General features: G+C 54.9%; 2 protein-coding genes across 2 annotated transcripts in view; one reads left to right on the top strand and one right to left on the bottom strand.

Moving 5' to 3' along the window:
- Window positions 1-4,092, bottom strand: part of CD6 (CD6 molecule) — a 28,213-nt gene extending 24,121 nt beyond the window's left edge. Inside the window, exon 1 of the mRNA XM_045013164.1 lies at window positions 3,963-4,092. Coding sequence (XP_044869099.1) covers window positions 3,963-4,017 — 55 coding nt within the window. The 5' untranslated portion in view covers window positions 4,018-4,092. The remainder of the gene's footprint in view (window positions 1-3,962) is intronic.
- Window positions 4,093-14,139: 10,047 nt separating this feature from the next.
- SLC15A3 (solute carrier family 15 member 3) lies at window positions 14,140-22,393 on the top strand. The gene is made up of 8 exons (XM_045016555.1): window positions 14,140-14,855; window positions 16,492-16,775; window positions 16,876-17,041; window positions 18,953-19,048; window positions 19,959-20,127; window positions 20,342-20,500; window positions 20,905-21,063; window positions 21,447-22,393. Exons 1-8 carry the CDS (start codon window positions 14,292-14,294, stop codon window positions 21,599-21,601), a joined length of 1,752 nt encoding a protein of 583 aa, XP_044872490.1. The 5' UTR covers window positions 14,140-14,291; the 3' UTR covers window positions 21,602-22,393.
- The last annotated feature ends 114 nt before the right edge of the window (window positions 22,394-22,507 follow it).

Below are 22,507 nucleotides of genomic sequence, written 5' to 3' on the forward strand. Positions count from 1 at the left end.
TCTGTTCACTCCAATTATTCCAAGCAACAGGATTTCCCCTGGGAGGCAATGCCACAGCTTAATAGATCTCATTGTTAACATCGCTTTATTTTAGGCTAAACACTCTTATCTCATTCCCTCTGGGTAAGCTATGCCCCTGGGGCCTTGTATCATTTTAGTTTTGTCTCCTTCACTCTAACCTTGCTGGCTTTCCCAGGATCTTTGTTGATATAACATATACCAACCGAGCATTTTATGAAGGGTTTTTAGCAGGGAGTAGACAGTCTGGCTGAGCTGCAGACTCTCCGCCTGTGAATGCTTTGATGTTTATCACTAGAAATTCTATGCTGTCTGAATTAATTATTCTACTTCCTCACTGCAGGGGATGTAGGCCGGTGGCTAAAGTCAGGGTATTTCCACTGCGACGGGGAGTGAAAGGGTTTTCTTTGGCCAAGGAAAGGACACAACGCAGAAGAATTGCCTGCCCGTGCCCAGTGTCTGAAATGGAATGCACATAGCAAATCTGATCTGATACTTATCCCCTTATTACCACTTCATGTTACCCACGTCAGGATGGCCCAGGGCTTAGGCTACTAGCCTGTGACTTAAGAAACCTTGGTTCAATTTCTTATTCTGCCACAAGCTCCCTCAATAACCTGGAATAGGTCACTTTGACTCTCCATTCCCCTCTACAAAATGGGTACAATAGCACATCCCTACTTCCTGGGGTGTCTGTGGAAATAAATATATTAATGATAGTGAAGTATCCAGATGCTACGGTGATGGAGGCCGTATATACATATTTAATCCACCTTCGCCGTAACTGTCAGTAGGGTGACCAGACAGCAAATGTAAAAAATCGGGACGGGGTGGGGGGTAATAGGAGTCTATATAAGAAAAAGACTCAAAAATTGGGACTGTCCCTATAAAATCGGGACATCTGGTCACCCTAACTGTCAGCCAGAGGAACACATTCAGCATTCCGCGCCTTCTGTATAATATGGCGACATATTTCTGCTCTCGTGCTAAGATGACATCAATGGACAGATCAGAGGGAAGGTTTTCTTAACTCAATCGTCAAGAACAGCAAGCTATTGCATGTAAAGGTCAAAGGAAAACTGGATCCCTGGTATAACTGTTGACTTCAAGAGGTTTCTATAACCTGCTGTTAATTTGAGAGATTGTGCAGAAAATGCGTTATGTACTAGCTGTATTCCAGAATGCATGAGCCTTTCCATATAGACCAATATATATTGAAATATAGCTACATAGTATTGTTTTATAATATGATATTCGTTATTAGTCATTGTTTCTAAGCACATTGAAGAGGATATAATAAGGCTAAGGTCCATGGGAATTAGGTGCTTAAACACCGTAAAAACCTAGCCCTGCATGTTACCAAGTGTTATGTTGTTAGGGATATAAAATGCATTTAAAAGATAGAATTAATCCTTCTCTTGCCAAATATAATACCCAACTCAACAACACCAATTACACAGAAATAGGAGAGGGTAGGTGATTTTTCTACAAATGACTAAAATGGACATCACGCCTGGCATTAATCTCACGGTGTGATATTTAGTTTAATAATGATTTGAGGAAAGAAAGCAAGTATTATTGCTGCTAATTGTTTCCATAGTGCTGGAGTTTTATACGACGAATATCCCTGCCCCGAAGTGCTTATTAATCTGATTGTTGATGTATCGATTTTGTTAAATGAGTGATGCCATGTTTACATCGGGATACCTTCATCGAGTGCGCCAAAGTCAATAGGTCAGACATGGCCAGCAGTTTCTTACTCTGAGATGATTTCATGGAAACGGATGATCAGAAGAAAATAATGAGGGAAGCGTTGCCAGAACTGAGTCCTATTATTATTTCTTAAATATCCGATCATAGCTTTGCTGATACAGTATAATGAGTCTGATCCTTAGCAGGTGTAAATCAACACACTCAATGGAGTGAGATCAGTTTACACCGTAAGACGATTTGGTCCCTTGAGACTTTACTGCATCAATAAAGCCATTGCAGGATAGTTAAGAAATAACAATAAGACTGGATTCTAGCAACAATTTCCCGGATTGTTTTCTTCTGAATGGTCTCCAGTGATTAAGTGATTAAGAATAAAGGACCGAACTCAACAGGCACATGGTGATCTGGGGCGGGGGTTAAAGTTGGGCTATTAATAATAATTAATTCATTGTGAATTTAGTGCTGGAAAAAGGCTCTAAATGGACAGCCCTGGAGACTGAATTCGTCTAGTTATGCAGGTTCAGGAAGGATGGCAGTAGAGACCAGCAATAGGGCTCAGTGCTGATCTTTAGGGCTATGGAAGTCCAGGCTTCTTTCCATCCTAGGTCTCTCTCTACTGAGCGAGGGGGACAACCAGCAGCAGTTGTGATGGGGCAAGAGGGGAGTAGATTGTGAAATGGAAACCGTCTCACTGAGAAGTGAGATGAGACTCTCCCTCTCCCCCACACCATCCAAAATAAATTCATTTCACATAAAATCATCATCAATATTCATTTCCCAGGGCCCCGCCCGCAGATCACTTTAAGAGGAGACTGCTCTAAGAAAAGGCGCCATGCCCCCAATTACACACAGGGCTGCAGCGAGCAGCAAAGAAACCGATTAAGAAATAAACAGGCTGTGGCAGCTGGCACAGTTACACAGGAAACAAACGGTACCACAATAATAGGTCAGTCAATAATAACAGTCAGAACAAGTGGATTTATATGCTGGCTGGGCGGAGATCTGTTTTGTATAAAGTGCCACGCGCATTTGTGGGGCTGGGTGAACAATAAATAATGACGCTGATGCTATATAGTGCTTTGATTAATTTAATTAGGGGCCAGATCCCCAGCTAGAGTAAATGGCCGTGGCGCCAGCTCTTCGATACAGCTATGCTGATTTACATCAGCTGTGCGCCTGGCCCTTCATCTGGAAAACCCTTCATCCTCTCAGCCTGAAGGATGCCCAAAGGGACTGCGGTGTGTGGGGAGCAGGAAGGGCTTCCCTGAAGCAATCAGCTCGGCACTGGGGCCCCCGATAGAAATCGCTCAGGTGCCTTGTCCTCACTGGATTGCACTACGGGGAAGGGGGAGGAGGGGCTGCTGTTCTAAGCTTAGGTGGTGTTTGGAGAAGAAAGGGTGATGGCTGTTCCCGGGGGTGCTCTGATATTGATAGGGAGACCCCACAGCAGAGCATAGCACTAAGGTAACGCCTCTGCACCTTGCCCGACTCCTCTGGAACATGTCCCTCTGCATAAGAACGGCCATTTCTAGAGCCACATCTGTCTGGCAATCCCCACTCCGAGCCTGTCCCTCTGCCCGGGTAACCATCCCCGGGCTCCTAGCCTCGCTGGCATGGCTCTACATTCAGTCTCACCTCCCTCTGTGCCAGACGGATCCCTCCAGTTCCACCTCAGGACCCCATGGCCACTCTTCCCTATCCCAGCTCTGTCTCCAGGAGTGTGGGGGACAGGAGCTTATCTGGACTGGCTGCCCCACACGCGTCAGGGTTAGGTACCACGCTAAGCTGGGCTGGACAGCATTTCTGCAGGCGGGAGAGAACAGGACATCCCTGCCCAGGTCTCTTCCCTCCCACCAGCCCTTGCTGGGGTGTTTGCTGGGAAGGGATGAGGGGGCTGGCTCTGCAGGGTGCCATGTGTCCTGGGAGGGGGTGGAGGGGATGAGGAAGTGGGCGAAGAAGAGGAGATGGGGCCTCGCATATTGCCTACCTGACGGCAGCTTAGAGACCTTCCCCCCACTGTGCCCATGATGTGGGAGAAGGGAAGACTTCAGTCCCCAGACCTACCCCAGCTGAGGGCCTGGTCCAGAGAGCGTGCAGTGCAGAAGGCTGAGAGGAAGGGCCGGATCCTACAACAGTGCTTTGGCCGGAGAGCTCGGCCGAGAGGCTCAACCCATGGGGATCCTGGCCCAGAGAGAAGGGAACGAAGGGGGGATGGAGAGAGGGCTGGGTACCTTGTCTGGGCGCCATCAGGAAAAGAGCCACCAGGGATACCCACAGCACGTCCATCGCTGTCACTGGCACAGGCTGCAGCGTGATTGCATTGTAAGCTGGGAAGGGAGGGCCAAAACCAGGCTCTTTCGCTCTCTCTCTATCTGGTGTGTGGCTCCCACACAAGAGTCTCTCGCTCTTGTTTTCTGGCTTGTGGTTGCAGTCTCCAGGAAGCCAACTCAGCATCTCAGGGGTGGGGAAGGAGCCCCCAGCCTGGTGCTGAAAGGCAGCAGTGGCGGCCGACACCTCTGCAAAGTACAGCAAGCCTGAAAGCAATTGGGCCGGGCAAAAGCAAAACTAGCTAGTGGAAATGGGTTGCAGTCCGCATGTCAGGAGCTGACCCCAGGATTCGCAGGGACCCCATGCCCAGACCACATGTCAGGATCCATCTGGATCCCCAGGGATTCCCCACACAGGCCGTGCACCAAGATTCGCACCAGCATCCCCAAAGACCCATGCCCAGAATTTGAACTAGGATCCCTAAGGACCCTGCACCCAGATTATGTGTCTGGATTGGCCCTGGGATGCCCAGAGACCCCCTTACAGGCTGCGTGTCAGGATTCACCCCAGGATACCCAGGGACCCCGTGCCCAGGCTGCACCTCCGGATTCGTCCCAGGATGCCCAGGGACCCCATACCCAGGCCACATGTCCAGATTTGCCTCAGGATGCCCAGGGTCTAAATTCCCAGACTGTGCATTAGGATTCGCTCCAGGTCCCCAGGGACCCCACTTGCAGGCTGCGTGTCAGGATTCATCTCAGGATCCCCAGGAATCCCACGCCCAGGTTGTGCATCAGGATGTGCCCCGTGATTCCCAGGGACTCCATGTGTAGGCCATGTGTCAGGATTTGCACCTGGATCCCCAGGGACCCCGTGACCAGGAGCAATTACTTTCTGGTCACATGCCCTATCTTGTCTCAAAGCAGTTCTGTCTGCCATGGCCCATTCAGCCTCTAGGGGGATCCTTCCCCGGCACTTGTGTTTGCTGCTCCTGCTATTTCACCACATCAGTGGCTGGGTGGGCATATCGCTCGTGCTGGCGAGGTTCTGGGCGTCCTTCAAGAAGCAGAGCCAGTGCCCTCCTAGGATTGCTGGTCCTGTGGGACTGACCCGAAGGGGCGCTTCTGACAGCTCTTTGATGTGGACGGCCCAGCAGTGAGCCTAGCAGGAGCCCTGTTTGAAACCTGACATTCTCCCACTGGCATTCCTGGCATAGCACTCTTCTTGTTTGAGCTTCGGGCATTCAGCACCATTATAGCCACTTCTCGACCTGCCAGCCACCAAGCTGGGCAGAGATTGGCTCTAGGGCTTCTGAGCCAGCGATCCCAGGGGAGCATCGCAAGGTGCACTGTGCTATTTTGACGATGCTAAGCATGGCTCCTTCCACTCCCCCAGGGCTTTCTGCTATCGAGTTTGTTGCTATTCGCTCTGACGTTCCTGCTCACCCACCTGACTGTGGCTAGCCAGGGCTTGATGTGGGGCAGGGAAGCATCTGTCAAAGGGAACTGCTGAAATGTCACACGCAGGACACCTGGGGCATTGGCGACCCCTCCCCCCGCCGTGCCTCAGATAGCATCAAAACACACGCTCTGTTGAGCTTTACCGGGCTGCCCTCTCAAGGAGGCTCACCGACATGGCACAGAGATGCCAGGGCTGCCCTTCACAGCTGGGAGAGGCGTGGTGCAAGGGGGGAGGGGGGTTCCCCGTGGGCTATTTACCACTGCCCTGTGAAATAAGGAACTCCACCCCAGAAGACAACTCACTGTCCGTCACACCCCCTCGTGGCTGGGTGCAGGATAGCAGGCTCTCTTCCTCTGCCACCCTTTATCCACAGGTCTGCGGTGGCCTGCTTCTCAGGACTCGGCCCTACAGCCGGAGCATGTATAGTCCCTTCTGGGCAGGGCCGGCTCCAGAGCCCAGCGGGGCAAGCACCTGCCTGGGGCGGCCCTTTCCCGGGGGGGGCGGCAGGCTGGGCCGGCGGACCTGCCGCAGTCATGCCTGCGGGAGGTCCACCGGAACCCCGGGAGCAGCGGACCTGCCGCAGGCATGACTGCGGAGGGGACGCTCAGCCGGCGGCTCCAATGGACCTCCCGCTGGCATGACTGCGGACGGTTCGCTGGTCCCGCGGCTCGGCTGGACCTCCCGCAGGCATACCTGCAGCAGCTCAACCGGAGCCGCCGGACCAGCGAACCGCCCGCAGCTGCAGGAGGTCCAGCCGAGCCGCGCGACCAGCGGACCCTCCGCAGTCATGCCCGCGGGAGGTCCGCTGCTCCCACGGCTCGGGGGCGCCTCCTGGGCATGACTGCTTGGGGCGGCCAAATTTGTAGAGCCGCCCCTGCTTCTGGGGTAACAGCGGGTCCTAGAAAACCAACCCCAATGGTCTCACGCCAGGTCTTCCACTGTAGGCTTACCAGTGCTCCTGCCCCTTGTGTCAGGAGGTTTCACACCAGCTTCACCGTAGCCAGTGGGAGAACACCAGGCCCTCCTTCTACTCCAGGTGCCAGCCCAGGGGGCCTGGAGCAAGCAGCTCATGTCTGCTCCCTCAGACCTGCTGGGCTACTTCCTAGCTGAGCCTGTCTCAAGGCCTTTCCCAGCCCTGCTCCTCTGCACCCTCTTCCCAGGCTCTGCAACGTTCTCACCTGCTCTTGACACCTCCCAGGGCTTTCTCCCTGGCGGCCCGTCTCCTGTCTGCCTCTCCCCAGGCTTGCTGTGTGTCCATGTCTCTCTCCCCTGCTGCTCTGAGCCTCTTTGCCTTCCATCAGCCATCCAGCTCCTCCCCAGTGGGCCTGGTAACAGAATTACCCCACCCTCCCTCCAGGTGCAGCCAGGTTGGCTGAGTGCCCATGCTGTCATTAACCCTCTCTCTGCCGTGGGAGACAGCGTACACCCCATCACACCCACAAACAGCCCCTGAGCCAAAGCCCAGGGAAGTAACAGGAACCTGTCCGTTGAGCTTAGTGGACTTTGGACCCAGCCCTGAATACCTGAAGGGTGTGGGTTGCCATTGTGACAGTTACCCTCCTGGTGGGCACACCAGGAATTGAACCGGGGAACCTCTAGAGTGTTTGCAGTAGGCGCTAAAAAGCAAAAGCTCCCTAGCTGAGGCTCTAACAGACTCACAGCGGCTAGCGCTCGGGCACAGGGGGGAATATGTAACTGTGGCAAACCCAGGACAAATAGCTACCAAGGGAGGGGTAGTAATTAGTCCCAGAGGGGTTAAAAGGCCTCTCCCTATCCATTGAAGGGAGATAGCCATGGAGAAATTAGGTTCAGCTGGAACAGGGGTTACCAGGGAACTAATTAGGATCAGCTGGCCCCAATTGCTGGAGACCTTTTTAAACCCTCCCTGGCAGGAAAGCAGTGGGGAAGAGAGAGAGAAGCAGAGAAGCAGGCAGTGAGTAGGTGCAGCAAGACTCTGAACTCTTCCAGCAAGGAAGACTGCACTCTGTCCCCAGAAGGGGAGAAAAACAGCAAGGGACTGACTGAGAAAAGGATCAGCCAGACCCTGTGTGGCCGGGAAGGTCTTTGCTTTGCCCAAGCCTGTGTCTCCAAGGCAAAAAGGGACTGAGCCAGCCAAGGAGAAGCAGGTACTTTGCCACACATGGTGTTAGAAGCGGGATGTCATAGTGAGTGAGGCTCTGTGGCAAGCCACCTCAGGGCAAGGTAAAATCACACACACACACAAAAAAATTTTTTTAAATGGAGCACGTAGTGAAGGCGTTGATACAAGACACTGTGGCCCAACAAGAGGCTACCAGAGTACAGGTGGCGGCCCAGCAAGAATCAGTACATGTCCAACAGGAGACAAACCAGCTGCTGATGAACCAGGTGGCCCAAGATCGAGCCACCCTGAATGAAGTAGTGAACCAGTTGAAAGCCCTGGCCACGCTGACGCACGGGGCCCAGGGGACCCGGCTGCTACAGGCGAGCAACTATTTACAGAAAATGACAACAGATGACGATATAGAGGCATATCTCCTTGCATTTGAGAGGATGGCCCTGCGGGAGGCCTGGCCCCATTCCTGTGTGGGGAGGCCCAGAAAGCCTACTTTGACATGACCACAGAAGCAGCTATGGATTATCCCCAGCTGAAGGCGGAAATCTTGGCGAGGACAGGCGTGACGCCAGCCATAAGGGCCCAGCGCTTCCATGAGTGGAAGTACTGGGATGACAAAGCACCAAAGTCCCAGCTATTTGACTTGATACACCTCGCCCGGAAATGGCTCCGCCACGAGACCCATGGGCCAGAGAAGGTAGTGGAAATCCTGGTATTGGACAGGTACATGAGGGGGTTGCCGCCAGACATACATGGGTGGGTCCGCCAAAATGATCCCTCCTCTTATGATGAACTAGTTGCTCTCGTAGAGAGACACTTAGCAGCCCAAGAACTTTCTCGGACCACTTGGGAAGGAAGGCGCCAGAATCGGAGACCAGTCTCTGCGCCGAGGCCCCGGTTTGCCCTAGCGCCAGGTCAGACAATGGAGGGGAGGAAGGAGGTGGAAGAGCAGTCGGCAGTTCCGGAGAGACTGGAGGACTGGGGGAGAAAGACTTGGGGGATAAATCCCAGCAGCCCGAAAAATAGGGGGCTGCCCCGAGCGGGATACCGATGTTATGCCTGTGGCGAACTGGGGCATATTGCTGCCCAATGCCCAAACCTAGGAGAGCCTATGCAATGTGAACTGGGAGATATAGGGGGACCATGCGATCTGATAAGTCTAGTCAGGGTTGCAATGGTCCCTCATAGATACACTAGACCCGTTAAGATGAACGGTATAGAGACCACAGCATTAATTGACTCGGGAAGTGCAATCATGTTAGTCTCAGGGAAGCTGGTCAGGCCGGGCCAACTATCCCAGGCCAAACACTCGGGAATATTCTGTGTGCATGGGGATGTCAACTATTATCCGATCATCCTCATAAGCTTAGAAGTGCTCGGAAACCCCACTAAGTTGACGGTGGGAGTAGTTCCGAAACTCCCCTACCCTGTCCTTATCGGACGAGACTTCCCGGGGTTTGATGGCCTACTCCCCAGGGACAAGGTAGAAGAAAATAATGACCCTGGGACCCAAGGTGTGGCCCAGATAGGTGACCCTCCCCCCGCCTTCCATGAGTTTAGCCAGAATTTGTTCTCCCCGCCGGGGAAGTCTAGGAAAACTTGGAGGGAACGGAGGGCGGATAAAAGGAGGGGGACGAGGATCCTGACCCAGTACCAGAAGTCTACGCTGGCAGGGGAAAGATGGGGCTCAGCTGACAGCGGGACTGGGTCGGCCATCAACAACCCCATCGTTGGACCTGGTTCCCCAGGGGCTTTCCCCGAGGGGGAGACGGAGGTAGACCCCCCCGAATTTGGACAAATAGGGACCGCACGCAGGAATTTTGGTCAGGATCAGGCCAATGATCCCATATACCACAATATTCATAAGGAAGTAGTCAAGGTAAATGGGGTCCCAGTGGAGGGGCAAGTTAAGGGCCCAGGGCCATATTATATGATTAAGAAGGATCTGCTATATAGAGTAGACCGCGTCCAAGAGCAAGTCATAGAACAACTCTTGGTCCCACGGAAGCATCAGAGAGCGGTAATGGATCTGGCCCACAGTCATCTGTTCGGGGCCCAGCTAGGGGTAGATAAGACCCTCGATCGGATTCTACAGAGATTTTTTTGGCCTGGCATTTATGCGGCCGTCTGGCGATATTGTACCTCCTGTCCGGAATGCCAAATACATGGGCCTCGACCATACTTAAGGGCCCCCTGGTACCTCTGCCAATTATTGAGGTTCCATTTGAGCAAATAGCCATGGACATAGTAGGGCCATTGGAGAAGTCAGTCCAGGGCCATCAGTACATCCTGGTAGTACTAGATTATGCCACCCGATACCCCGAGGCCATTCCCCTATGGAATACCATGTCCAAGACCATAGCCAAAGAATTAGTCCAGATTTTTTCCAGAGTAGGAATACCTAAGGAGATCCTGACGGACCAAGGGACCTCCTTTGTGTCTAAACTGATGAAGGACCTATGCACCATGCTCCACATACGGACCCTTAGAACATCGATCTACCATCCCCAGACCGATGGCCTCATCGAACGTTTTAATAGGACATTGAAAAACATGTTACGGAAGGTGATTAGTCGTGACGGGAAAGACTGGGACGCCCTGCTGCCTTATGTATTGTTTGCCGTACGGGAAGTTCCTCAGGCTTCCACTGGATCCTCCCCCTTCAAGCTGTTATATGGTCGACACCCCAGGGGCATACTGGACCTGGCTAAAGAAGACTGGGAAGAACAGCTGAACCCGGGGAGAAACGTTGTGGAACATGTGCTGCAGATGAAAGACTGAATAGCCCGAGTCACCCCCTTGTGCGCGAACACATGGAGAAGGCCCAAGGGGCACAACGGACGTACTATAATCGTCGAGCAATGACCTGGAAGTTCCAGGTAGGGGACCGGGTGATGGTGCTCATACCCACAGCGGAGAGCAAGCTCCTGGCCAGGTGGCAGGGGCCATATGAGGTAATAGAAGCTATAGGAGAAGTCGACTATAAGGTCTGACAGCCAGGTCGCCGGAAGCTGGAGCAGATCTACCATATAAATCTGCTGAAACCTTGGCAGGATAGAGAAGCTCCAGTGGTTGTGCTGGGGGCATCATCCCCTAAAGGCAATCAGCCCAACCTGGTGGGAATATCTCTGGAGTTGACTCCAGAACAACGATCAGAAGTGATCAGCCTGATTAAATGCAACCAGGATGTGTTCTCGGAAAAGCCAGGCAGGACGACTGAGGTTCACCATCACATCCTCACAGAGCCTGGAGTGAAGGTGAACGTCAAGCCATACCGGATCCCGGAGGCCAAGAGAGAGGAGATTAGGAAAGAGGTCAGAAAGATGCTGGCCTTAGGAGTCATCGAAGAATCTCATAGTCAATGGTCCAGTCCCGTGGTTTTAGTGCCTAAGCCGGATGGCAGTATGAGGTTCTGCAATGACTTCCGCAAGCTGAATGAGGTGTCCCAATTTGATGCATACCCTATACCCAGGATAGATTAGACTGGGAAAGGCATGGTTTATGTCTACCCTTGACATTACTAAGGGCTATTGGCAGATCCCCCTGGCTAAGGCCGACAAGGAGAAGATGGCCTTTGCAACTCCAGAAGGACTATATCAGTACACTGTTCTCCCCTTTGGGTTGCATGGGGCCCCCACTACTTTCCAACGGCTAATGGACAAACTGTTATGACCCCATGGAAAGTACGTGGCTGCCTATCTCGATGAGGTCATCATTTATAGCCCCGACTGGGAGACGCACATGGAGAAGGTAGAAGCAGTCCTAGACACCCTGAGGAAGGCAGGACTGACTGCAAATCCCTCCAAATGTTCGATCAGGTTAGCTGAGGCCAAGTACCTTGGGTATATAGTGGGGAGGGACGTGGTGAAGCCCCAGCTCAACAAGTTAGAAGCTATACAGAAGTGGCCCCGACCACTCCAGAAAAAACAGGTCAGAGTATTCCTGGGACTAGTGGGGTACTATAGACGGTTCATTCCCCACTTTGCCACCAGGGCATGCCCATTAACGGACCTAACCAAAGCTCGGGGCCCAGACATAGTAAAATGGTCTGCTGCAGCCAAAGCCGCTTTTGCAGATCTGCTCTCCTTGCCTCCTAACATAAGAATGAGGGGACACTAGATGAAAGGGGGCAAATTCAATGCCAGTGAAGGGAAATACTTTCCATGCAATACAATGAGCCTGTGTAACTCACTGCCACTGGAAGTTGTTGAGGTTCAGAATTGAACAAGCTTCCAAAAGTGATTGGATGTTTATATGGAGATCAAGAACTTCCAGCATTATCATAATTAGCGATAACAGAAACGTTGGCAGGGTATGTTTCAAGGTTTAAGCCAATCTCTATTAAAGACCAGGATGAGCCCTGCTTGGGGGCAAATTATGCCACCTCTGCCCCCTGCTGGGTTCTTTCACCTTCCCCTGAAGGGACAGGACAGTGGGCATGAAGCACTGGTTTTTGGGCTGAGATCCCTGATAGAGGGGTTTGCCTGCATGTTGTTTGTGGCCACCTCTCTTCAGGGACTGGGGTATACAAGCTGTACTAATAGCCTGCACTCGCCTCATTTGAATGAGCAGCTGAGCTGCAAGGCCCTGAAACCTAGGACTGCTCAGCAGAGAGACAACAAAAACTTTTTCACCGGGCATTCAAAACTGGGCCAAATACCTGCCCTCCTTGAAGCAAATTGGAGGAGACGTCACACGACAGATACTAAATAATTCCATGCTCCATAAGAGGCAGCATCAAAAGGAGAAATCACAACATATATCAACTGGTGATAGAAACTCTGGGGGTGTATTTTTTATAGCAGCTGCTACTGAAATACCAGCACGAGAGATGACAGCTCCGAGGAAGAGCTGTCTGCCAGATGTCAATCCACATGACCATGTTGCCATACAAACCAACCGGGATTAATTTGCAGAGTGAACTTTCCCGAGGCACACTGTCAAAAGGGAATGGATAACTTTGCTGGCATTTTGCTGGCGAGAGGGGGTACCAGCGGCACTATTTACCCATAGGGGGAGGAGGAAATCAGGCAGGATGGGAGAGATTAGAGTTGGAAGGACCTTGAAAAAAAACAAAACACAAGAGCCTGATCCTCAACTGGTGTCAATCAATGTCGCAGCACTGTCTTCAGTGGAGCCATGCTGATGTGAAGCCACAGAAGGTCTGGTCCTGGGCTTGCTGCTTCAGGGCATAAGCCAACCTCTAATGGGGGCTGGGAAGATGGTGGTCCTACAACTATCAGCAGTGAGGGTCTTGGACCTTCTGAAACAGCTGGCACTAGCTGGAGGCAGCACAGATGGCTCCCTGCCCTGATCCAGCATGGTGATTCCGGTCCTCCTGGGGAGTCTCCTGTCCGTTGGCAGAGGAGTTTGGAACGGTGGAGTGCACTGGACTTCCATGAGAGGAAGGAGGTAGGAAAGGCCCTTTCTGAAGAGCCAAAGCTAGGGGCACTGGAGAAACATACAATCTGCAAACCCCATGCGGGCAGAAGGGAGGAAAAGGGTTTTGTGGGAGCAGGAAGGCCAGGCTACACACTGCAAGGCTTTGGGCAACGACACCTACCCTGTGTTCTCACACCAGGATGGGGCCGTGCAGCATTCGGCGCAGAAGCCCCATTGCAAAAGGCTCATCTGCAGCTCCATCACCACCTAGGTGTAATGGACCTGCGGCTGGAGCTGAAGGTCCCCTCTGGGCTGAAAATCTATGGATTGACTTGTCACCTATTCTCTGACCCCTCCCCCAGGGCTCTCCAGAACTCCTCGGAGACAACCGGGAGGGACTCAGGATGGTTATTAGTAAAATCCCTCTCTCTCATCAGGAGCCCATTGTTTGCACACAACTCAGTCTTGGGCAAGAGCTATTAGAACAAACTATTGCTTCCTGTTTGCCTGCATTTCCTTTGCAACAGGAGGGTTTCTTTGTTTTTTTGTAAAAGGAGTTTAAAATCTCCACCGCGATAAGCTATTCATTTCAAGTTTGGGATGGGAGACCCTGTCCTCTCACAGTCTCCCACCAGTGCTTCCACCCCTCTTGGCTTTAAGCAAGCCAGCTGCTCTTGGGGGCAGTGGGGGCTAGTGGAAAGAGCACTGGACTGGGACTAATGAGAGATGGGATCTATTCCCAGCTCTGCCACTGGCCTGCAGGGTGACCTTGGGCAAGTCACTTTGCCCATATGTGCCTCAGTTTCCCTATCTGGTGCTAATGATAGTGAGTGCCTTTGTAAAGAACGTTGAGATCCCCTGATAGAAAGTGCTAGGTATGATTATTAGGCAGAGGGAATCATCTTGGGAGAAGACTGGAGCGGGGAAAAGGAGAGTGAAGGGAAAGTTTGGGGAAGGGCTGGAAAAGCATGAAGAAGGGTGTCACTCATGGGGAGAGGGCAGGGCACCAATTCCCTGAGAAAGGGGAACCCATGGAATGGAAGTTTCATTTCTGGGAAGGGAGATGTCATATGATGTCTCCATTCAGCGGAGAAATGGGGAAGTGGGAGCTGGCCTGAGCGATCGGAGAAAACACGCCCAGGAAGGGTGAGAGAGAGAGAGTCTGCGAGAGCAAGAGACAGAGCAGGGAAGGCAGAAGCAGCCAGAGCTACAGGCAGCCAGAGACTGAGTGTGGAGGACAGACAGACAGAGCGTGGGAGGGGAAGGCTCAGGACAGACGGAGCAGCAAGGGCAGACAGACTGAGAAGGCCAGGGGGAGCAGGAAGACTCGTGCAGTGCCCAGGCAGGGTGGTGCATGGCCCGGGATGGTACCAGAGGGGAGCGCCGGCCCCTGCTGGGGCAGGAAGAGGCCCCGGCCAGGGGCTTATGGGATGCCTTCGAGGGCCGGAAGGCGGCCTGCGCGGCCGTGCTACTGGTGGAGATCCTGGAGCGGGCGGCTTTCTTCGGCATCGTCTCCAATCTTGTCCTCTACTTCAACAGCAGCAACTTCAATTGGGGGGGGTTGCAGGCCTCGCGGGCTGCCCTGCTCTTCCTGGGCGCCTCCTACCTGCTCTCGCCCGTCGGGGGCTGGCTGGCTGACGTCTACCTGGGCCGCTACTGGACCATCACGCTAAGCTTCCTGCTCTACCTGGTGTCGGCCTGCCTGCTGCCCGCCACGGCCTCGTCGGATGGGCGACTCTTTCTGTGCGGGGACATGCCAGTCTACCAGCTACAGCATCCCTGCCAGAACCAGAGTGGGGAGTGCCAGCAGTCAGCACCCGGTCACTACTGCGCCCCTCTGATGTACACTGGCCTGCTGCTGCTGGCACTGGGCATCAGCTCCGTCAAGGCCAACCTCACCCCCTTCGGCGCCGACCAGGTAACAGGCACACCTTTCCCCTCCATCCCCCCAGGGTCAGCAACCTGGAAAGCAATACGTCCAGCACCCAAAGGGTTACACACACACATACCCCCTCCCCCCCAAGAGATTCCCCTGGGCAGGACCCTCGCCCCAGCTAATGCCAAAGGGTTAACGTTGCACACACATCCATGAGCGCGCATGTGCATACACATAGGCAATGCATACCATGTGTGTGCATAATCACCCACAATGCATGAAATGCGCATCTGTGCACACACAGGCAATTCATGCAACACGCACGTGCACATACAGAGGCACTGCATGCAGCACGTGTGCACACACAATGCATGCAAACAGACACACACAAGTTTGCACACATGAATACCCATGCACACAGGCACACACATGAAAATACATCTGGCACACCCCTGCACACACACGGAAGCAAAAGCACATCCACGCAAGCAGCCATGCAGACAAGGGCACACAGCCCACCCATGAGCTTGCACACGTGTGAGAACACATTTACACAAACATGCACAAGCACACGTGCTTACACACACAGGCATGCAAAAGCACACACACATGGAAATGCAGGCACAAACAAGTCTACCTGTGTGCATGCACATATTAACGCTTGCACATGGGGGGTTGAGGGGGCTTTCCCTATCATGTTGTGAGAGAGGGGGCTGTTTCTCTATCCCTCCCCAGCAGATGGTGGGGTAAAGTCTCCTCTCTACCACCTCAGACCCCAGGAACAAGCCAGAGTTTCCAGGCTTGGCTGGGAGCAGGGAGAACGTCCCTCGGGATTAGGGTGACCAGATGTCCCTATTTTATAGGGACAGTCCCGATTTTTGGGTCTTTTCCTTATATAGGCTCCTATTACCCCCCCATCCTCTGTCCCGATTTTTCACATTTGCTGTCTGGTCACCCTACTCGGGATGATCTCGCCTCCCAGAGCACAAGGGTTTAATCCTCCCTGTCTCTCCCCACCCCCATCAGGGGAGGGGAGGGGTCTAACTGGGGGAAGGGGATTGTTTCTCTGATCCATAGGAAAAGGGGGTGGGGAGTTAACCTCTTATGGGCTGTAGGGGGAGAAAGTCTAGACCCCTTTAGAGGGCTGCCTCCCATCTCTCCTTCCCTTTGGGGAGCCAGGCAGAGCCTCGGCCAGACAGGGGGGCCCAGGGGGTATTGTTGCAATGGGGCACCCTGATTGGGTGGGTAGGAGAGAGGATGGGAAGGGCTGGGGAATGGAGGGAGCAGGAGGTCAGGAAATGGGGGAGAGGATAGGAAGGAGGGAGGCTGGGTCAGGGTTAAGGAGTGGGAGGGAGGGGAGATGAGTCCCCACCTCCGTGTTTGTGGCTTAGCTTTGGCCTGGTGCTTCCTGCAGGTGAAAGTCCCTGGGGTGGGCAGGGTGATGGCCTGGCAAGGGGACTCTTACCGAGGGTCTGCCTGGCTCCCCAAAGGGCAGAAGAGATGGGAGGCAGCCCCCGCCAGGGATCTAGAAATTCTCTTCCCACAGCCCATAAAGGGTTAACCCCCCTCATTTCCTTTGGGACCCCCCCTTCCCGCAGTGGGGACAGGGGACGAGGCCCTGACGGGACGCAGCGGAGCGCAGCCTGGCTCACGCCATCTTGCCTTGCGCTCCCTGCAGGTGATGGACCGTGGCCGCGATGCCACACGGCGCTTCTTCAACTGGTTCTACTGGAGCATTAACATTGGGGCGGTGATCTCGCTGCTCGTGGTGGCCTTCATCCAGCAAAATGTCAACTTCCTCATCGGCTACACCATCCCTGCGGCCTGCGTGGCTCTGGCCCTCCTTGTCTTCCTCCTGGCTGCCCCCACCTTCGTCACCAAGCCCCCCGCGGGCAGCCAGGTCTCTGCCATGCTCAGGCTGGCCTTCCGGGGCAGCTGCTGCAGCCGAGTGCGCCGTATCAGGTAGGGTCGGTGCTGGTGGAGCCCAGCTACCCCCATCCCCTTTGGGTCCATGCCCACGCTGGCCTCCTCATGCCATCTGTGCTCTCCCCTTTCGCTGCAGGCCGGGCACTCTCCAATCAGAAGCCCAGGGCACAGATCTTCTCCCTGATGGCAAATCTCAGCCCCGGATTCCTTCGCCTGAGGAGGATCTTGCCAACTTCCAAGTGATGGCCAAGATCCTGCCAGTGCTACTGACTTTCATTCCCTACTGGATGGTCTATTTCCAGGTAGGGAGCTGGCGGAGCGGCAGCACCGGGCTTGCTGATGCATAGAGGGGGTTAGCAGTGGGGTCGGCGTCGAGCCATCCTCATGGAGCTTGGAGCTGAGGATCAATACTATCAATGCTTGTGAGACCCTCAGATCCTAGGGTGGTGGGGGCTGCAAACAGGGGTGCTGCCTCCAGAGTGCCCCCTCGTGGCCAGGGACAGCTCTGCCTCAGTGTCCCTGAAATAATTAACAAAGGCTTCCTCCAAGCTTTTACCCCCACCGCTCCGAGGCTGGCTTCATCACATGAGCAGCTCAGAACAATCCATCAAGTCCATCTGCACAAGAGCTCCTCAGCTCTCGCATCTGCTGCCGATCCCATTGGTCCGAGTCTTCAGCCAGCCGCTATTCCCACCCCTCCCTAGCCCAGAATTGGCGCCAGGACTCTCCCTGAGTTGTCCTCCTCGGGCTCCGAGAGGCCAGCGGCTCATCCGCCTGTCTCAGGAGTGGGCAGATTACAGCTCGGGGGCTGCATCCGGCCCTTCAGATGTTTTAATCCAGCCCTCGAGCCCCTGCTGGGCAGCAGGGTCCAGGGCTTGCCCCACTCTGGCACTCCAGCCAGGGAGCGGGGTCGGGGGCTTGCCCCGCTGTGTGCGTGCTGTGGCTCCACACACCTCCCGGAAGTAGTGGCATGTCCCCTCTCCAGCTCCTACACGTAGGGGCAGCCAGGGAGCTCCGCACGCTGCTCCTGCCCCAAGCGATGCCCCCACATCTCCCATTGGTTGGGAACCAAGGCCAATGGGAGCTGCAGAGACGGTGCCTGCGGACCGGGCAGCGCGCAGAGCTGCTTGGCCATGTCTCCATAGGAGCCAGAGGGGGGACATGCCACTGCTTCCAGGACTTGCTTGAGGTAAGCATTGCCCAAAGCCTGCACCCCTGACCCCCTCCCATGCCCCAACCACCTGCCCCAGCCCTGATCCCCTTCCCACCCTCTGAACACCTCGGTCCCAGCCTCCTGCATTCCCAACCCCTCATTCCCAGCCCCACCCCAGAGCCCACACCCCCAGCTGGAGCCCTCAACCCCCCCCCCCGCACTCCAACCCCCTACTTCAGCCTGGAGCCCCCTCCTGCACCCTGATCTCCTCATTTCTGGCCCCACCCCAGAGCCTGCACCCCCAGCTGGAGCCCTCATCCCCTCCCGCACCCCAACCCCAATTTCGTGAGCATTCATGGCCCTCCATACAATTTCCATACCCAGATGTGGCCCTCTGGCCAAAAAGTTTGCCCCCTCTGCCCTATCTTCTGCTCTCCTGGCCCGCCTCTGTTAGCTCAGCAGCCTTCTCCCTCTCCCCCACCCCCCAGCCCTCTGCCTTGTGACTCCCAGAGGAGTCACATGGCCCAGCTTCACTCTCCCCACCTGAACCATGTCCCAGGTGGGGCTGAGACCCATTTCTCCTTAAAGGGCCAGCCACCTGGAACAGGGGGACCATGTCCATTCCTTCGAAAGATTTCCTCCTGATTTCCTTCCTCTTTGTTTCACCAATGCTAAAGAACGATAGTCACTGGCTGCTGGTAGGACCCATTAACCCTCTATTGGGGGCCACCCCCACACTGCTCCCCCAGTCCTGGCATAGCAGAGTTTCCTGGGGTAGGGTGCTGGGGGTGTGTGTCAGCCCATCCCCTCCCGCTGAGTGTGTCTGTCCTACCTCAGTGGGGTAGGAGCGGGGTTCAGTTCCCATGGGGGCCAGGGCATGCAGTGGGGATGGCAGACAATGACCCCAACTCAAGGGGGCAGAGGAGGGACAATGCCCCTGGCGGGGCGGGGCAGGGCTGAGTGACATCACTGGGGTGGATGATGATGTCCCAAGAGGGGTGACAGGGGAGGGATGGCCCATGGATCTGAGCCCCACATTGATCTCCCCATTATATTCCAGATGCAGTCGACTTACTATCTGCAAGGCCTGCACCTCTTCATCCCCAACATTTTCCAGCACAACAGCACGGGCAGTGGTGCGGGCAGCAGCTACACGGTGAGGGGCTGTGGCATGCAGTGGGGATGGCAGGCAAAGGCATCAACTCAGGGTCTGAGTGACATTGCTGGGGTTGGTGATGACACCCCAAGGGGGGGTGATGGAGAGAGGGCTGGTGCCAGGCCAAAGGAAGAGACCATCTTGAGCAGCACGGGTGAATCTTGCTGCCCATTTGAGTAGGGTGACATCCCCAGCCTGGGCAGGGAGGCGGGTCCAGGATATCACTTGCCCCTGACAGCACAATCCCTCCTTTGTGAGAGGCCCAGCGTGAGCGGCATGTGATGCTGGTTGTGGTCACCGGCCAGGCTGGAGATAGAACAGAAACTGTCCCAGCTGCTTCCGCTTCTCCGCAGGTCCCGGGCAGCTGGAGGGGAGCAGGGTACCAGGAACAATTTGTGTAGTGGGGGTGCAGAAAGCCATTGAACCAAACTGTAAACCCTCTATATGATGGAAACCATTTCCAGCCAGAGGGTGCAGCAGCATCCTCAGCACCCCTAGTTCCAGCACCTATGGCGGGGAGGGGATGGGGAAGCAGGGGGAGAGTCAGGGCTGGGAGAGGTAGGAGATGCAGAATAAGGGTTTTCAGTTGCTGTAGAGTTATTTCTCAAGGGGATGCCTGGTTCTGTTAGCCCAAGGACTGGTTCTGACCCAGTTCTCTCTCCTTAGATCCCCAGTGCCTGGTTCTGTTAGCCCAAGGACTGGTTCTGACCCAGTTCTCTCTCCTTAGATCCCCAGTGCCTGGTTCTGTTAGCCCAGGTGCTGGTTCTGACCCAGTTCTCTCGCCTTAGATCCCCAGTGCCTGGTTCTGTTAGCCCAGGTGCTGGTTCTGACCCAGTTCTCTCGCCTTAGATCCCCAGTGCCTGGTTCTGTTAGCCCAAGGGCTAGATCTGACCCAGTTCTCTCTCCCTAGTTCCCTGATGCCTGGCTCCTGTTAGCCAATGTGGTGGTCCTGCTGGTTCTGGTCCCGCTGAAGGATCGAGTCATTGACCCGTTCCTGGTGAGACGGAAGCTGCTGCCCTCGGCACTGAAGAGGATGGCTCTGGGCATGTTCTTTGGCCTCACCTCTATCATTGTGGCAGGTAATGCCTGATGGCCCTGGCTGGTGGGTGGGAGGCTACTGCCCAACGCCAGGGCTGGAGCTGACCAGCATTGCGGGGGGATCCCAGAAGATGGCTGATAGACTCTCCCTGCCATGAAATCAGGGGCCGATGGGGCCTTGCTCAGATGGGGCTGACCCCTTCTGAGCATGTGTGGGGGAATGTCACATTGATCCATCCTGCCCCTCCTCGGCAGGCGCCCTGGAGACCAAGAGGCTGCAGTATGTGAAGAACAACCAGACCATCTTACAGCACATCGGAGAGGATGTGTACTCTGCCGCCACACTGCCCATCTGGTGGCAGATTCCCCAGTACCTTCTCATCGGCATCAGTGAAATCTTCGCCAGCATTCCAGGTAACCGTGCTGGGTTTGTGCAGCGCCTAGCGCGTTGGGGTCCAGTAACAATAAGGCAGCATGGGTGAGATGTGACGCGCCAGGTGCTGGGGCTAGACTGAGCATGTGCAACAGGTCTGACTAACAGCCCCTAGCACTGTGCTGGGTGGGGCTGAAGAACAGCAAATACAGCTGTATCTAGGAAGGTGGTGATTGCCTCTGATTTCATGAAGCTAAGCAATGCAAGGCTTGGTCTGTAGATAAATGGGTTCAAGGCAAGTGCTTGGGTTGGGGCTGCCAGCTCATCAATCAGCTGGGATGGTAGCAAACAGCATGTTGTTTGATCCCATCCCCTGGTGGCTAGAAGCAGTGTTTGTTTGCCCTAGTATTACTGAGGTCCCTCAGAGCTCTCTGCTCTCCCCTAGGGCTGGAATTTGCCTACTCAGAGGCCCCCAAGTCCATGCAGGGAGCCATCATGGGGCTCTTTTTCTTCATTTCTGGCGTGGGCTCGCTCCTGGGCTCTGGGCTGCTGACTCTCCTCTCAGTGCCGGAGCATGGCTGGATGCACTGCCCCAAGGACTTTGGTGAGTGCGGGGCCCGGGGGTGAATACAAAGCAGAAGGGAGAGAGGCAGCCCCTCAGCAGAGCTGGGGGTGGGAAATGTATCCCTGGGGCCGACAGGGGGTGCTTGAGGCAGGTGGGGAGATAGGTCTGTTCTCCACTCTCAGGCCTCATCATCCCACTGCCAGCAGGGGGAGCTCTCCACAGAGGGGGTTCTGCTGACAGTGCCAAGGGGGACGGGTCCCTGAGGCTGGGAGGGTGGAAGATGGTGTCTACTTGGTGCTGGGTTGAGCTAACTGTGTAGGGAGAAATGTGCCCTGGGCTAGGGTTGCTGCAGGGGGTAGAGGTGGAGGGTCTGCCTGGTACCAGCAGGGGGTGCTCTGACAGCTCACCCCTTGTTCCCCCAGGGAACATTAACAATTGCCACATGGACTATTACTTCTTCCTCCTGGCTGGGATCCAGACTGTGACCTGCGTGCTCTTCTTCTGGATCTCTGGCCGCTACGAGAGGCAGCAGCAGCAGCCCAACTGCCGTGCCTGCGTCGGCCGCGAAGGGGACTGAGGGGACCCTGCCCCCCTCCAGCTGCCCCTTTCTGCTCAGTGACTTGCCTGCTCCCATGCAGGACAGCTGGGTCAGCAAACCTCCCCGGAGAAGGGGTGGGAGGGATGCCCCTAGTAGGGCACCAGGGACTCTCACCCATAAGGCACCCACAGGAGGCAGGGACAGACTCAAGCGGGAGGGGGACACCCTAAGGGGCAGAGCCTCCTCATGGCTCACTTGGGGGCTTGTCGGAGACCCTTGAGAAACATTATCCTGCCTCCTTGGCTACCCCCAGGCTCTAAGATCCACCCTCCAGTCCCCAGAATTCCTAAGGATGCCCTCTCTTGCCTGGGTTTTGCTATCCAGCAGTGTCCTGATATGGCCGATCTCCTGGGACGGGCACCAGTAAGGGGTTAAATCAACAGGCAGAAGGCACTGGAAATGAGGGGTTGGGGGGCTGATTCCCAGAGCCCAGGAGAGGGTGGAAGATTTGCCCCATCCTATGCAAGGGAAAAATCTCCTCCTCAACCCCTGCTAATGTCAGGGCTCAACTGGGCGAAGGCTGGATACAATCTCAAAGAGTGGTAAACCTGCTGGCACCACTGGCGGATGGGACCTCAGAACTGACACGATCCGTGTTACTCTACGTAATGCTAAATGGGCTCTGATGGGGAGAGGCCAGCGGTGGTGGCTTGTTCCTGGCTGTTCTCTGGGGGTTGGTCCAAGTGGAGGTGTTTGTAAAGATGGAATTTTAGAGCGGGGGGGCTTTAATTTATTCTGGGGGGGGGGGTGTTGTTGTTGGATAAAGGTGCTCCAAGCCACCAGCATGCGGTGGAAAAGACAGAGGGGTGAATGCAGTGGCCCTTAAGTGCCCAGCTGGCATCTATGATTTTATGACGAGTGAAAATAATGCAGCGAAAAGCACGG

Source organism: Mauremys mutica, chromosome 4 (genome assembly GCF_020497125.1).
Source record: "Mauremys mutica isolate MM-2020 ecotype Southern chromosome 4, ASM2049712v1, whole genome shotgun sequence".
NCBI classification, from domain to species: Eukaryota; Metazoa; Chordata; order Testudines; family Geoemydidae; genus Mauremys; species Mauremys mutica.